This window comes from Phacochoerus africanus, chromosome 1 (genome assembly GCF_016906955.1).
Source record: "Phacochoerus africanus isolate WHEZ1 chromosome 1, ROS_Pafr_v1, whole genome shotgun sequence".
Classification (NCBI taxonomy): Eukaryota; Metazoa; Chordata; class Mammalia; order Artiodactyla; family Suidae; genus Phacochoerus; species Phacochoerus africanus.
Genome location: NC_062544.1, coordinates 105,731,268 through 105,744,358, shown reverse-complemented (window position 1 = coordinate 105,744,358; position 13,091 = coordinate 105,731,268). Strand labels below are relative to the sequence as shown.

Genomic DNA, 13,091 nt, shown 5'->3' with positions numbered 1-13,091 from the left:
AGAAAATCAACCAGAAGGTAGGAACAGATGCAGATGATCTGTAAACTCCAAGAGGAAAACTGATGGAAGCCCTAGGCACTTACCAGGCTAATTGAAGATTAACATTTAGAACAGGAAGACCAATCAGGCCTCTTCCCTTATTCATTTTGCTCTGCTTTATTCTAGCACAATAAGTCAAGAACTTCAATATAGGGAGGATGAACTGTCTGTCTCATGTTATTTCGAGTATGGGGCTATGGCCTAGAAAGAAGCATTGTGGAGTTTGAGGAAATCACAGAACACGGGGGAAGAAACTGGAGGAAACTGACATACACAAATGCAAAGGAGGAGTGCCCATCATGGTTCAGTAGTTAACGAATCCAACTAGGAACCGTGAGGTTACGGTTCGATCCCTGGCCTTGCTCAGTGGGTTAAGGATCTGGCGTTGCCATGAGTTGTGGTGTAGGTCACAGACGTGGCTCAGATCCAGCGTTGCTGTGGCTCTGTTGTAGGCTGAAAGTTACAACTCCGATTCGACCCCTAGCCTGGGAACCTACATATGCCGTGGGAGAGGCCCTAGAAAAGACAAAAAACAAACAAACAAACAAAAAAATGCAAAGGAAGGTGAAGCCAGCTTCCTATAGTAATCTGCCTGATCTTTCATTCATAAAATAGAAAGTCTGAGACTACCAGATATTTGGGGTAGTGTAACAGCATGAAGCAGAGAAACCAAGGTGAATAAACAGCTGAGCACAGAAGAAACAAAGTTGACAGGAGGTGTAAAGGGTTGAATTGTGTCCCCTGCAAAATTGATATGTTGAAGTCCTAAATCCCAGGACCTCTGGCTATTAAACCTTATTTGGAAATAGTGACCGTCCAGACGGTGGTTAGTTAAGATGAGGTCATACTCAAATAGGGTGGGCCCCTAATCCAGTCTGACTGATATACAAAGTCAGAGACAAGGGTGTAAAGTCAGAGACACACAGGGAGAATGCCTTGCCCTGGTGAAGGCAGAGATTGGAATTATGCACCTGCAAGCTAAGGAATGCCAGTGATTTCCAGCAAATCACCGCAAGCTGGCAAGAAGCAAAGGAAGGTTCAACTACGGGTTTCAGAGGGAGCAGGGTCCTGCTATTTGATTTTGAACTTCTAGCTTCCAGAATTATGAGATAATAAATTTCAGTTGTTCATGCTACCCTGTTTGTGGTAACTTTGTTATGGCAGCCTCAAGAAACTAATTTTGGGAGATGGGATTAAATGGTGGAATAGAGCTCAACTTCTCTACTAAAAACAACAAAATTCACAACTAAAGACTGAGCAATCTCCACCCAAATGGATCAGAAACCTTAAAAAAGATATCCTATTCCAGAAGAAAAAGAGGAGGCCACACCAAGAGGTAGGCGGGGCGATTTCACAATATAAACAACCCCATACCTCCTGGGTAGGAACCCCCACAGACTGGAAACTAACTGGTTCACAGAGACTCACCTTCAGGAGTGAGGGTTCTGAGCTCCACATCAAACTCTCACATGTGAGGATCTGGCACTGGGAGAAAGAGCCCCTGGAGCATCTGGCACCGAAGGCCGGTGGGGCTTGTGCGCAGGAGCTCCATGGCACTTGGGGAAATGGAGACCCCATTCTTAAAAGGGGCACACAGACTTTCATGTGCACTGGGTCCCAGGACCAAGCAAAGTCTCCATAGGAATCTGGGTCAAACCTGACTGCAGTTCTTAGAAGCCCTCCTGGGAAAACAGGGGTGAATGTGGCTTGTTGTGGGGGAAGGATATTGGAAGCAAAGCTCTTGGGAATATTCAGCAGCATGACTTTCTCTGGAGGTGGCCATTCTGGGAACATCTGGCCCCATCCGTCAGTCAGTGCTGAGAAGCCCCAGAGCAAACAACAATCCAGGTGGGATCATGGCCCCACCCCTCAGTAAACAGGCTACCTAAAGACCCCTCAGGCACACAGATGCCTCTAATTCCATCCAGAGACTAAGTCCCACCCACCAGAGGGATAGGAATCAGCTCCACCTACCAGTGGGCAGGCATCAGCCCCTCCCATCAGAAAGCCTATAGCAAGCCCCCATACCGACTTCAGCCACAAGGGGGGAAGCCACCAGAAGTAAGAGAGGCTACAACTCTCTTATCTGTAAAAAGGTCACCACACCAAAAACCTATAAAAATGAAAAGACAGAGAACTATAGCTCAGATGAGGGAGAAAGGAAAAACCCCAGAAAATCAGCTAAGTGATGAGGAGATTCTCAGCCTCCAGGAAAAAGACTTTAGACTATTGATGCTGAAGGTGATGCAAGACATTGGAAATAAAGTGGAGGCAAAGATGGAGAACTTACAGGAAACACTGAGCCAAGACATACAAGGTAGAAAACTTAAACAAGGAGAAATGCAAAATACAATAACTGAAATAAAAAATTCATCAGAAGCAGCTAACAGCAGAATACAGGAGGCAGAAGAACAAATAAGCGAGGTGGAGGACAGATGAGTGGAAATTACAAATGCAGAACAGAAAAGAGAAAAAGGATTGAAAACAAATGAAGAGAGTCTCAGAGAACTCTGGGACAAAGTTAAACACACCAACATCCGTATTATAGGGGTGCCAGAAGGAGAAGAGAGAAGGGGACAGAAAAAATATTCCAAGAGATAATAGCCAAAAACTTCCCTAACATGGGAAAGGAACCACTCACTCAAATCCAGGAAGCACAACGAGTACCATATAAAACAAACCCAAGGAAGAATACCCCGAGACACATATTAATCAAACTGACCAAAATTAAAGACAAAGAGAAAACCTTGGAAGCAGCTAGGGAAAAGAAACAAATAACATACAAGGGAACCCCGGTAAGGTTATCCCCAGATTTTTCAGCAGAAACTCTGCAGGCCAGAAGGGAGTGGCATGATATACTTAATGTGATGAAAGGAAAAAACCTCCAACCAAGATTAATTTACCCAGTAAAGCTCTCATTCAGATTTGAAGGAGAAATCAAAACCTTCACAGATAAGCAAAAGCTAAGAGAATTCAGCAACACTAAACCAGCCTTACAACAAATACTAAAGGAACTTCTCTAGGCAGAAAAGAAAACACAGCAACAGGAAACAAAAATTCCACAAATGACAAGGCTCACCAGTAAAGGTATGTATACAGTAAAGATACGAAATCATCCATGAACAATTATACCACCCAAATCAGAAATCATGAGAAGAGGTGGGTACAAATGCAGGACACTGGAGATGAACTTGCAATTAAGAGAACAACTACTTAAAACAATCTCATATACATATAGACTCATATCAAAACTTAAGAATAACTGCAAACCAAAATCTACAATTGATACACAAACAAAATCAAGTCAAATACAACACTAAAGATAGTCTGAATAGATGCTTCCGTGGCTGATGGTTGTTGATGGCAGGATTCCAGAACAAACAAATCTGAAAGTGAATATAGGATGCTGGCTTTGGGGACATAAAGTCTTGGGATTTTGTGCTGGCTCAGGGAAAGCCCAGGAAGCTACCGATTGAGGGTCCTTGGAAACCCAGGCCAGGGCCCTATGAAGAAGCTCAGGGCCCTCATTGGACAGATGAGGAAACTACAGCTTTGAAGGGATTCTCTCTCAGCTCCTTCCCTCTCTGGCCCCTTCAATCATATGCTTTCCCCTCTTTTTTTGAAGGGTATTTGGTGAGCTGTTAAGTGTTGCATACTGTCTTCCTTCTTCCCACAGTTACTGATCAATAAGGCCCATATTCCATTGTCCCATTTGTATATTAGAGTATTAATTATGCAACTTAAAAGAAAAAGGTCAACAACCATATGATTAGGGTGTTTTTTTGTTCAAGGTTTTTTCACTAGGCCAAACCTATTTGGTTTCCCTGCTTCAGAATGGTTGGAAAATGGTTAGAAAAAAGTTTTCCCTCCACTTCTCTAACAGTCTAGAGCAAGGTTGGCAAACATTTTCTCCAAAGGACTAGATAGTAAATATTTTAGATTTTGTGGACCATAAATGATAACTTTGCAATAACTACCCAATGCTGCCATTACAGTGTAAAAGCAGAGATGGACAACATTACTGTAAATGAATAAGTGTAGCTGTGCACCAAGAAAACCATATGTAAAATGAGTCTGTGGACCAGATATGGCCCATAGGCTATGCTGTGTCAATCATTCACCTTGAAAAATGCCATTTCCCTGCCTGGCCACCATTGCAAACAGTCCTGCATGTCAGCAGTTAAAGTCTCTATTATTTATTTTACTACCTGGATATCAAATACTAAATAGCTGAGGTAAAAATCAGATGAATTTTATTCTTGAGTTTTTTCAGTCTAAGTGTTCAATGAAGGAAAGCAGCAGTGACTGTTAACCAAAAATGATGTGACACGGGAACAGCATGTTATTTCTAATGAAAAACTTTTGAAAACAAAGACACTGTGAATTTAGAGTTATGTTTGTATAACTGTTGGGTAATTGACAGGGTTTTTTAGTTTAGGTTCTAACAGTCAGAACTATCGCCTACAGCTGCCTTTGCACAACATGCTGCAGACTTTTTACTGCCCATCAATCTTGAAAAAACTTGTTTTTCCTGGTTCCTTGTTTCAGGACCAGCTCTCAGATGTTAGCTCATTTGAGTAACTAATCACAGCAAAAGTGTAAATTGTGGATCTGATGTTGCCGTGAGCTGCAGTGAAGGTTGCAGATGTGGCTCAGATCCAGTGTGGCTACAATTTGACCCCCAGCCTGGGAACTTTCATATTCTGCAGGTGTGGCTCTAAAAAGCAAAAACCAACCAACCAACCAACCAACAAAAAACAAAAAACAAAAAAAAAAACAAAATAAAACTAATATTGGGAGTAAAAGAGAATTCAGTAATTCTTAGTGAAAACATAAAACAAATGTTTGAGTAGTCCACAGGAGGATTAAAAAGGAGAGACAGAGTCAGAAAAAGGAGAGACAGAGGAAACAGAAGACAAATAATAAAAAATTCCATGTTAGACTTAAACCCTAGCATCTTAATATTTATCTTAAAAATGAAAATGTTCTAATGTACCAATTAAAAGACAGAGATGATTAGAGAGGATAACAAAACTTGATCCAATAGTAAGTAGATTGTCTACAAAAGTCTCACTTCAAATATAATAATACAAGCAGGGTAAAAGTAAAAGGTTGAAAAGTATATACTATGCAAATATTAATTTTTAAAAAGCAGGAGTTGCTGTCTTAATATACATGTTAATTTCCTGGTTGCCAGATTGTACTATCGTTATGCAAGATGTTTTCATTAGGGAGGTTGGGTGACATATATATGGCATCTGTCTGTATTGTTTCTTACAACTGCATATGAACCTGTAAATATCTCAAAATAAGTTTCACTCACATACATAAGAATGAAGTTGGTCACATATCATATATAAAAACTAACTCAAAATGGATCAAGATTTAATTGTAAAAGCTGCAACTATAAAGTTTTAAAAGAAAAAAATAAATGCAAGAGCTAAAACAAAATTTTTAGAAGCAGCATGAATTATAGGACTTGAAATAGGCGATGGTTTCTTAGGCATGACACAAAATTACAAGCAATGAAATGAATAGATAATTGACATCATAAAAATAAAAAATATTTTGTTCTTCAAAGGACACTGTCAAGAAAGTGAAAAGATAACCCACAGAATGGGAACATATTTTTGAAGATCATTTATCTCCTAAGGGAATTGTATTCAAAACATATAAAGAACACTTAGACTCAGTTATAAAGGCAGCCTATTTTTAAAAATGGGCAAAGTATCTGAATAGACATTTCTCCAAAGAAGATATATGAATCGCCAATAAGTACATAAAAAGATTTGGCCATCAGGGAAGTACCAATGAAAAACCGCCATGATTTATCATTCCAAACTTGTTAGGATGGCTGTAATTTAAAAGATAGGTAATAACAAGGGTTGGTGAGGGTGTAGGGAAACTGGAATCCTCCTGCATTGCTGTGCTAATGGCAGCTTTGGAAACAGTCTGGAAGTTCCTCAGAAAGTTAAACATAGAGTTACCAAATGACTCAGCAACTCCACTTCTAAGTATAGACCCAAGAGAAGCAGAAACATGTTTGGACAAAAACTTATACACAAATGTTCACAGCAGTATTGTTCATACTAGCCAAGTAAAAGCACCTTGTATGTCCATCAACTGACGAATGGATAAACAAAACAGGGTACATCTATACAAAGGGAATATTATTGGGTGATAAAAAGAATTGAAATACCAATACATGTTACAGCATGGATGAATCTTGAAAACACATTAAGTGAAAGAAGCCAGTCACAAAGGATCATATTTTGTTTGATTTCAAGTATCTGAAATGTCCAGAATAGCAAATCCAGAGAGACAGAAAGCAGGTTAGCACTGGGCAGGAACCGAGGAAGAGGGAGTGATGTCAGGGTAACTGTTAAAGAGTACAGGGGTTTTTTTCAAATGAAAAAATCTAAAATTGGTTCTGATGGTAGTTGCATAACTGAGTGTAGTAAAAGCCGTTGAATGACAGGTATATGTTAAAAATTGTGTTGTATGGCATAGGAATAAAACTTTAGGAGTTCTGTCGTGGCTCAGTGGTTAATGAACCTGACCAGTATCCCTGAGGATGTGGGTTCAATCCCTGGTCTCGCTCAGTGGGTTAAGGATCTGGTGTTGCCATGAGCTGTGGTGTAGGTCACAGACACAGCTCGGATCTGGCGTTGCCGTGGCTGTGGTGTAGGCTGGCAGCTGTAGCTCCGATTTGACTCCTAACCTGGGAACCTCCATATGCCACAAGTGTGGCCCTAAAAAGACAAAAAAAAAAAAAAAAGAAAGAAAGAAAACTGTAAAAATTAAAAGTTTAAAGTGCTTGTGGTATGATAATTATTTCATAATGTATCTTTTCATACAGAAGCAATACTTTTTCTCCTACCTATTTAGTCAATAATGACTTGGAGACAGAGAAGTTCCGTAATATATTCTAGGAATTGGATTTTCCTAAATGAGTTAAGTAAACAAGAATATAAGGGTTGTGCCTTGGAAAAACAAAACTGTTTCTACACCCATAGACACACATACGCCACCTGTATGAATGTTTTCATGTGTAAATATGCATACAAAATATAAGTTGTTCCTTTGCTTGTCACAGATGATTCATCACTGTGGATTAAAGAAAGGACTGCAGGGTTTACTTCTGATTTTATACTGTTAGCCTTGTTTGAGTTCCTGTATGCATTTTGAAAAAGATCCTTTTAAAAAAATATTCAGTTAATTAAACTTTGTACTCAGACCGAAATTCTCCCCACTAAGCCAAATGGTACTGTATAGTTCTTGAGGAATACCAATCTCATCTTCAGTTAAACTTAAATAGTCCTGTTTGTTCATTTTCAGCTTCCTAGTGAGGATCCTGAAATTTTTGACATCTCATCCAAGTGTCTGTCTATACTGGTTCAGCTGTACGGAGGGGAAAACCCAGACAGCCTGTCTCCTGAAAATGCAGAGAACTTTGCTGATTTACTGACATCCAAAGAGGACCCAAAGGAGCAGAAGCTTCTGCTGAGGATCCTCAGGAGAATGGTGAGTCCCTACAGAAACAGGCTTAGGTGGGGGGCTTCATCGGCAGCCAGAAGTGGAGTAGTCATTCTCTTTGACCTAGTTTCATGAAGAACACCCAGTTGCCTTTCCCCATAGGCACCTACTGCTAACATTTATCATAGTCTGCATGTCTCTCTATATATACACAATTTTTTTTTCTGAACTATTGCAGAGTAAATTAGAGACATCCTTCTTTATCTTTTAATATATGAGTATATTTCCTATAACAGAATGGATGTTCTCTTCACTTACCTACAGTTAACAAAATCATGAAATTTAACATTGATACAAATTTTTTACTGATCTGCCATCCATGTTCCTATTCTGCCAACTGTCCCGATAATGTTCTTCATAGCTTGTTTTCTGGAATCCGGTGCAGGATGATGTATTTTAGTAGACGTGTGTCTTTGATCTGGAATAGTTCTGCAGCCTTGCTTTGTCTTTCATACACTTGTGGAAGGATGGGAGGTATTTTGTAAATTCTCCCTTGGTTTGGGTCTCCCTGATGCTTTCTGCTTAGAGTCAGGGAAGTCCCAGAAGAAATCTGTTTTCCTCCTCAATCCGTCATATCCAGAGGCTTGTGATATCTGTTTGCCATTTACTGGTGATGTTAATTTTGATTGATGTGTGGTTATTATCCTAAATTTTATAATGGTTACAAAATGAAGATTTTTCTCCAACTCCCAACATTTCTAACTCCCAGTACTATACTGTAGGAAAAATTTTCCCTTTTGCCCCATTTAATTTTTGAAAAATAGGTATAGCTGATGTTTACTGGAAGGTACTTTTGAAGGCTGACTCGCTTTCTTTGTACAATAGACCTTGTTCTGCTGGTTTTGAAGGCCATTATTTACATGAGCTGTTGTTGAGGTTGGTCAAGGAGTAGAGGTCCCATTAGACTGTGTCATGTTCTGGCTTGTCAGTCTGGGTTCACCTCTAGATCCAGGTATCTTGAGGGGCCCTTTGGCAGCAGAGGCTGTGGATGCTCCAAAGAGTTGTATTCAAGGTGGGTTTTGTGCTATTTTGGTAAATAGTGGTCGCGCGTGACCCAGCTACATCTACCCAGCAGGTTAGGGGTGACAGAACTAGAAGGGATGTAAAGAGTCGTCCTCCTCGCTGCTACATTATGCTTTTATACAGCCAGGTCTCCCCAACCCAGCAGTGCTTACTGCCTTGTGGGGTCGTTCCTCAGGACTGGGATGATGACAGTCTAGGCGAGCCTCCCTAAGTGGAGGATAAATACTTCTGGGGACGGTAGATCCTGGAGATGGTTCGCCAGCCTAGCCCCAGATGACGTTGAATCCCATAGTAAGGCAAGTGTTTCCTTTTCCATCTTATTTTCAACTTTCTGATGATCAAAGATGAGTTTAAGTTTAATACCATTTGTCTTTAAAAAAAAAAAAAGAACCTAAAAAAAAGAACCTCTTGAATCCTTCAGAATCTCCCTTCTTAACGTAGAGTAAGCCTTTTGGATGACCAGCTTCTTCAGTAAAGAAAAGATATTTCTTTTAAAATAATTTTATTTAATTAAAAAAAGCGAGTCAATGTGAAGACAAGTGCTAGAAAGTATAGTAATATGAGTGATACACAGAGGGGGTATATTGTGTATTTGGTACAGAATGGCAAAAGCTTGAGGACTATTGACCTAATATCTAACACGATTAATTTTTATAGAGATCTACCATCTCTTACTTGAAAAATCTTACAGCTGGATTTAGTTTGGAATTCATAATTTTCAGATATTTTTGACATGGTGCTTATATTGTATGTCATATGGCCTCCATAGGAGTCATCAGGGTGGTACCGTCAACAAGCTGTAAACATAGGAATGACTATTCATACCAAATGGGTAAATAAAACTATGTGTGACCCCGTGTGGGTTAGGTCAGATTTTGCCACCAAATATGTTTTTGAACCAAACATAGGAAAAACAGTTTGGATTTTTCAGGGCTTTCTAGATTTCAGAATTGCAGATGAGAGATTATGGACCTGTCTTTGAAATAAGTTACGTCATTTTCCAAAACTAGATTAATTTAATCATGCAGAAAACATGGTCTATGTAACCAGATCAGACCATTTAGTTTTTCTTTCTTTCTTTTTTTTTTTTTTTTTTGTCTTTTTAGGGCAGCACCTACAGCATATGAGGTTCCCAGGCTAGGGGTCTAATCGGAGCTATAGCTGCCAGCCACAGCCACAGCCACAGCAACGCAGGATCCTTAACCCACTGAGCGAGGCCAGGGGTCAAACCTGTGTCCTTATGGATCCTAATTAGGTTCATTAACCACGAGCCACGATGTGAACTCTTAGACCGTTTTACTGTCTAAAATGATTTCCTCATACTTCCTGACCTGCCATATGTAGGGCCAGGTAGGTTTGTTTGCAGAAGAAAAGTTTCTGGTGCTGCTCAAAATTTTTTTTTAATTGTAGTTAAATGAACAGAGCATAAAATTTATCCGCTATTTGTTATCAATGCTTTATAAGTTTCTGAAAACTTTCTAAATTACCTGCGGATCGGTCAATGTCAGGCTCAAGTTGTACAAAACACAGAGTCAGGGATTCTGGGGCTCAGTCTGCCCAAGTGGACCTTGAACTTGCCTATTCTTAACCTCACTTCTGCTTAAACTTAGTTTTGAGTTCAGTACATTTAGAGAGAAATAGCCACAGATGACTTGTATGAAGCCAGCCCCCACTCTCGGATGGATGTGGTCCTTCTTCCTCTCTGTCTCACTGCTTCCTGTCTTCACCTCCATGGCTGTCATTGTTCTGTAGCTGTTCCCTTACTGTCTGTTCAGGGTAGTGACATGGCCTTGTTCATTGCTGTATTGTCAGTGTGTTACAGCATGTTACACCCATGAAAGGTGGTCAGCAGATGATATTTCTAGCTGTACTAGTCTCTGCATTAAGAACTTTTGATGTATTATCTCATTAATGTTCATAGCAACCTCAGAGGTTAGCTCTAGCAACTATTCCCGTTTTACAGGTTAAAAACTAAGGCTCAAAGAGCTTCTGTAACATTCCCAAGGTCATCCACTAGGGCATGGCAGAGCTGAAGTCAGCCAGGTTGAACTGACTCCAACTCATGGCCGCCTTGCTGTTGCTCTGCCCAGTATTGCCCAGTACAAATTCAAAAACAGCCTTGCTGTTGCTCTTCCCAGTACAAATTCATCAAGCTGAATTTGACCGAATTTCAATCTAGAAGTCACCTGAGAGATTCTTTCTTTCAGTCATGGGAAAATAGTAGAGTTATTTCTGTGTGTATATGCTTCACTGAGGATGCTAAGATAGTAAGATACATCTTCCTGCTCCCTGCTGCCAAGGATCTCTAACCAGAGAGAAACACCAAATTCATTACGCAGAACATGATTAGTGCTACGGTAGAGGAGCCAGTAAAGTGACACAGAAACAGTCCCTCAGGGAGGAGATCAACCAGGACATGATGCTTGAGCTGAGTGTAAAACAATTTGCTGGTCATCTACTGCATAGACCAGGAAGAAACACATCCTGAGCAAAGGCCCTGAAATCTTTGGGGCTAGACTGAGAGACACAAGAAATGGCCAGGAAAGGCCAGAGGGTACCAAACATGGGTCTTAATAGCATTTGAAGTTTGGACACCATTGTTAGAATTAGGAATTTCTGGTCTCTGAAGTTAAAGGGCAATGGCAGCATCTTAGTTGAATTCAGATTATGGTTATTCTGCAATAAAGCTTTATCACAGTACCTGGCATGTATTTGGCATTTATTAAACATCCACTGAATTGAGTAAGAAATATCTATACTTTTGTTATTGGCAATTGTTCATTTTTGCTCTTCAGGGTTAATTGTGGGCTCATCTTGTGTGCTTTGTAGACGCACAGGTCAGAATGAGGGGGACCTTAAAAGGCAGTTAGTTAGTCCACAGTTAGATGCTCCAGTCTTGTCCACACCACTCCTGCCAGGTTCCTAGGAGTCGGTGAGATTAGTTAGGCAGATGCATAGACGATGGGAACCCTGGAGACAGAAAGAATGCAAGCAAAGATTTCCTGGGATTTTACAGGGCCTGATCTCTCAAGGCTCTCCTCAGTGGGCTGAGGAACCAGATTTGATAGACAGGCAGGGACTACTCTAATTTGCTACCTGATTCAGTAATTGGATTAAGGAGGCCTGTTAAGGATACCCTTCTGATGGTAAGAAGTTAAGGAGGAAAAGACAATCTCCTTTAGGACATCCCTCAGAGGACATTTTTCCCTCCAGGAGCACTTTTTTTTTTTTTCTTAATTAAGGTAAAACTCTCATGTAACATTATATGTTTTAGGTGTATAAAATCATGATTTGATGTTTGTATCTATTACAAAATGATTACCACAGTAAGTCTAATTAACATCTATAGCCATACACAGTTTTTTTTTATTATGATGAGAGCTTTTGAGACTTACTTTCTCAGCAACTTTCAAATATACAATAGAGTATTATTAATTATAGTCACCATGCAATACATTGTATCCTGTGACTCATTTATTTTAGAATCGAAAATTGTTCCTTTCAGTCCCTTCACCCATTTCACCCACTCCGCACCCCTCACCACCAATCTATTCTCTGTATCTATGAACTTGGCTTTTTGTTCTTTTTTTTTTCTTTTAAAATTCTACACATAAGTGAGATTATGTGAAATTTGTCTTCCTCTGTCTGATTATTTCACTTAGTTAAATTCCCTCAGGGTCTATCCATGTTGTCACAAATGGTAAGATTTCATTATTTTTATGATGGAATAGTATTCCTCTATGTGTGTATGTGCATGTGTATGTGTATTGTGTTTTCTTTATCCATTTTTCTATCATTGTACACTTAGATTGTTTCTGTATCTTGGTTATTGTAAGTGATGCTGCAGTGAAGGTGGGGATATATATATTATACATTATATGTATAATATCTTTTTGATTTAGTATTTTTATTTTATTTGGATAAACGACTAGAAATGGAATTTTGGGGTCTTATTTAAGGTCTATTTTTAGTTTTTTGAGGAACCTCCCTGTTGTTTTTCATGGTGGTTGTACCAATTTACATTCCCACCAACCATGCACAAAGGTTCTCTTCTCTACACCCTTGCCAGCATTTGTTACTTGTTGTCTTTTTGATAACCATCCTGACAGGTGATGTCTCATTGTGGTTTCGATTTGCATTTTCCTGATGATTAGTAATTTTGTGCATCTTCTCATGTACCTGTTGGCTATCTGTATGTCTTCTTTGGAAAAATATCTATTCATATCTTCTGCCCATTTTTTTATTCAGATTGTTTGTTTTATTAACTATTAAGTTGTATGTGTTCTTTCTATGTTTTGAATATTAGCCCCTTATCAGATATATTAGGTGCAGATGTTTTCTACCATTAAATAGGTTTTCTTTCATTTTGTTAATGAAAGAAACTTTTTAGTTTGATATAGTCCCACTTGTTTATTTTTGCTTTTGTTGCCTTTGCTTCTGGTGTCAGATCCAAAAAAAATCATCTCTAAGACCAGAGTCAAGGAAGTTACTGC

At 39.4% G+C, this 13,091-nt stretch overlaps 1 protein-coding gene across 3 annotated transcripts in view; it reads left to right on the top strand.

Moving 5' to 3' along the window:
- Positions 1-13,091, top strand: part of ULK4 (unc-51 like kinase 4) — a 521,416-nt gene that overhangs the window by 385,514 nt on the left and 122,811 nt on the right. For all 3 annotated transcript variants that reach the window (XM_047770666.1, XM_047770657.1, XM_047770675.1), the window contains one exon: positions 7,378-7,563. In XM_047770666.1, coding sequence (XP_047626622.1) covers positions 7,378-7,563 — 186 coding nt within the window. The remainder of the gene's footprint in view (positions 1-7,377; positions 7,564-13,091) is intronic.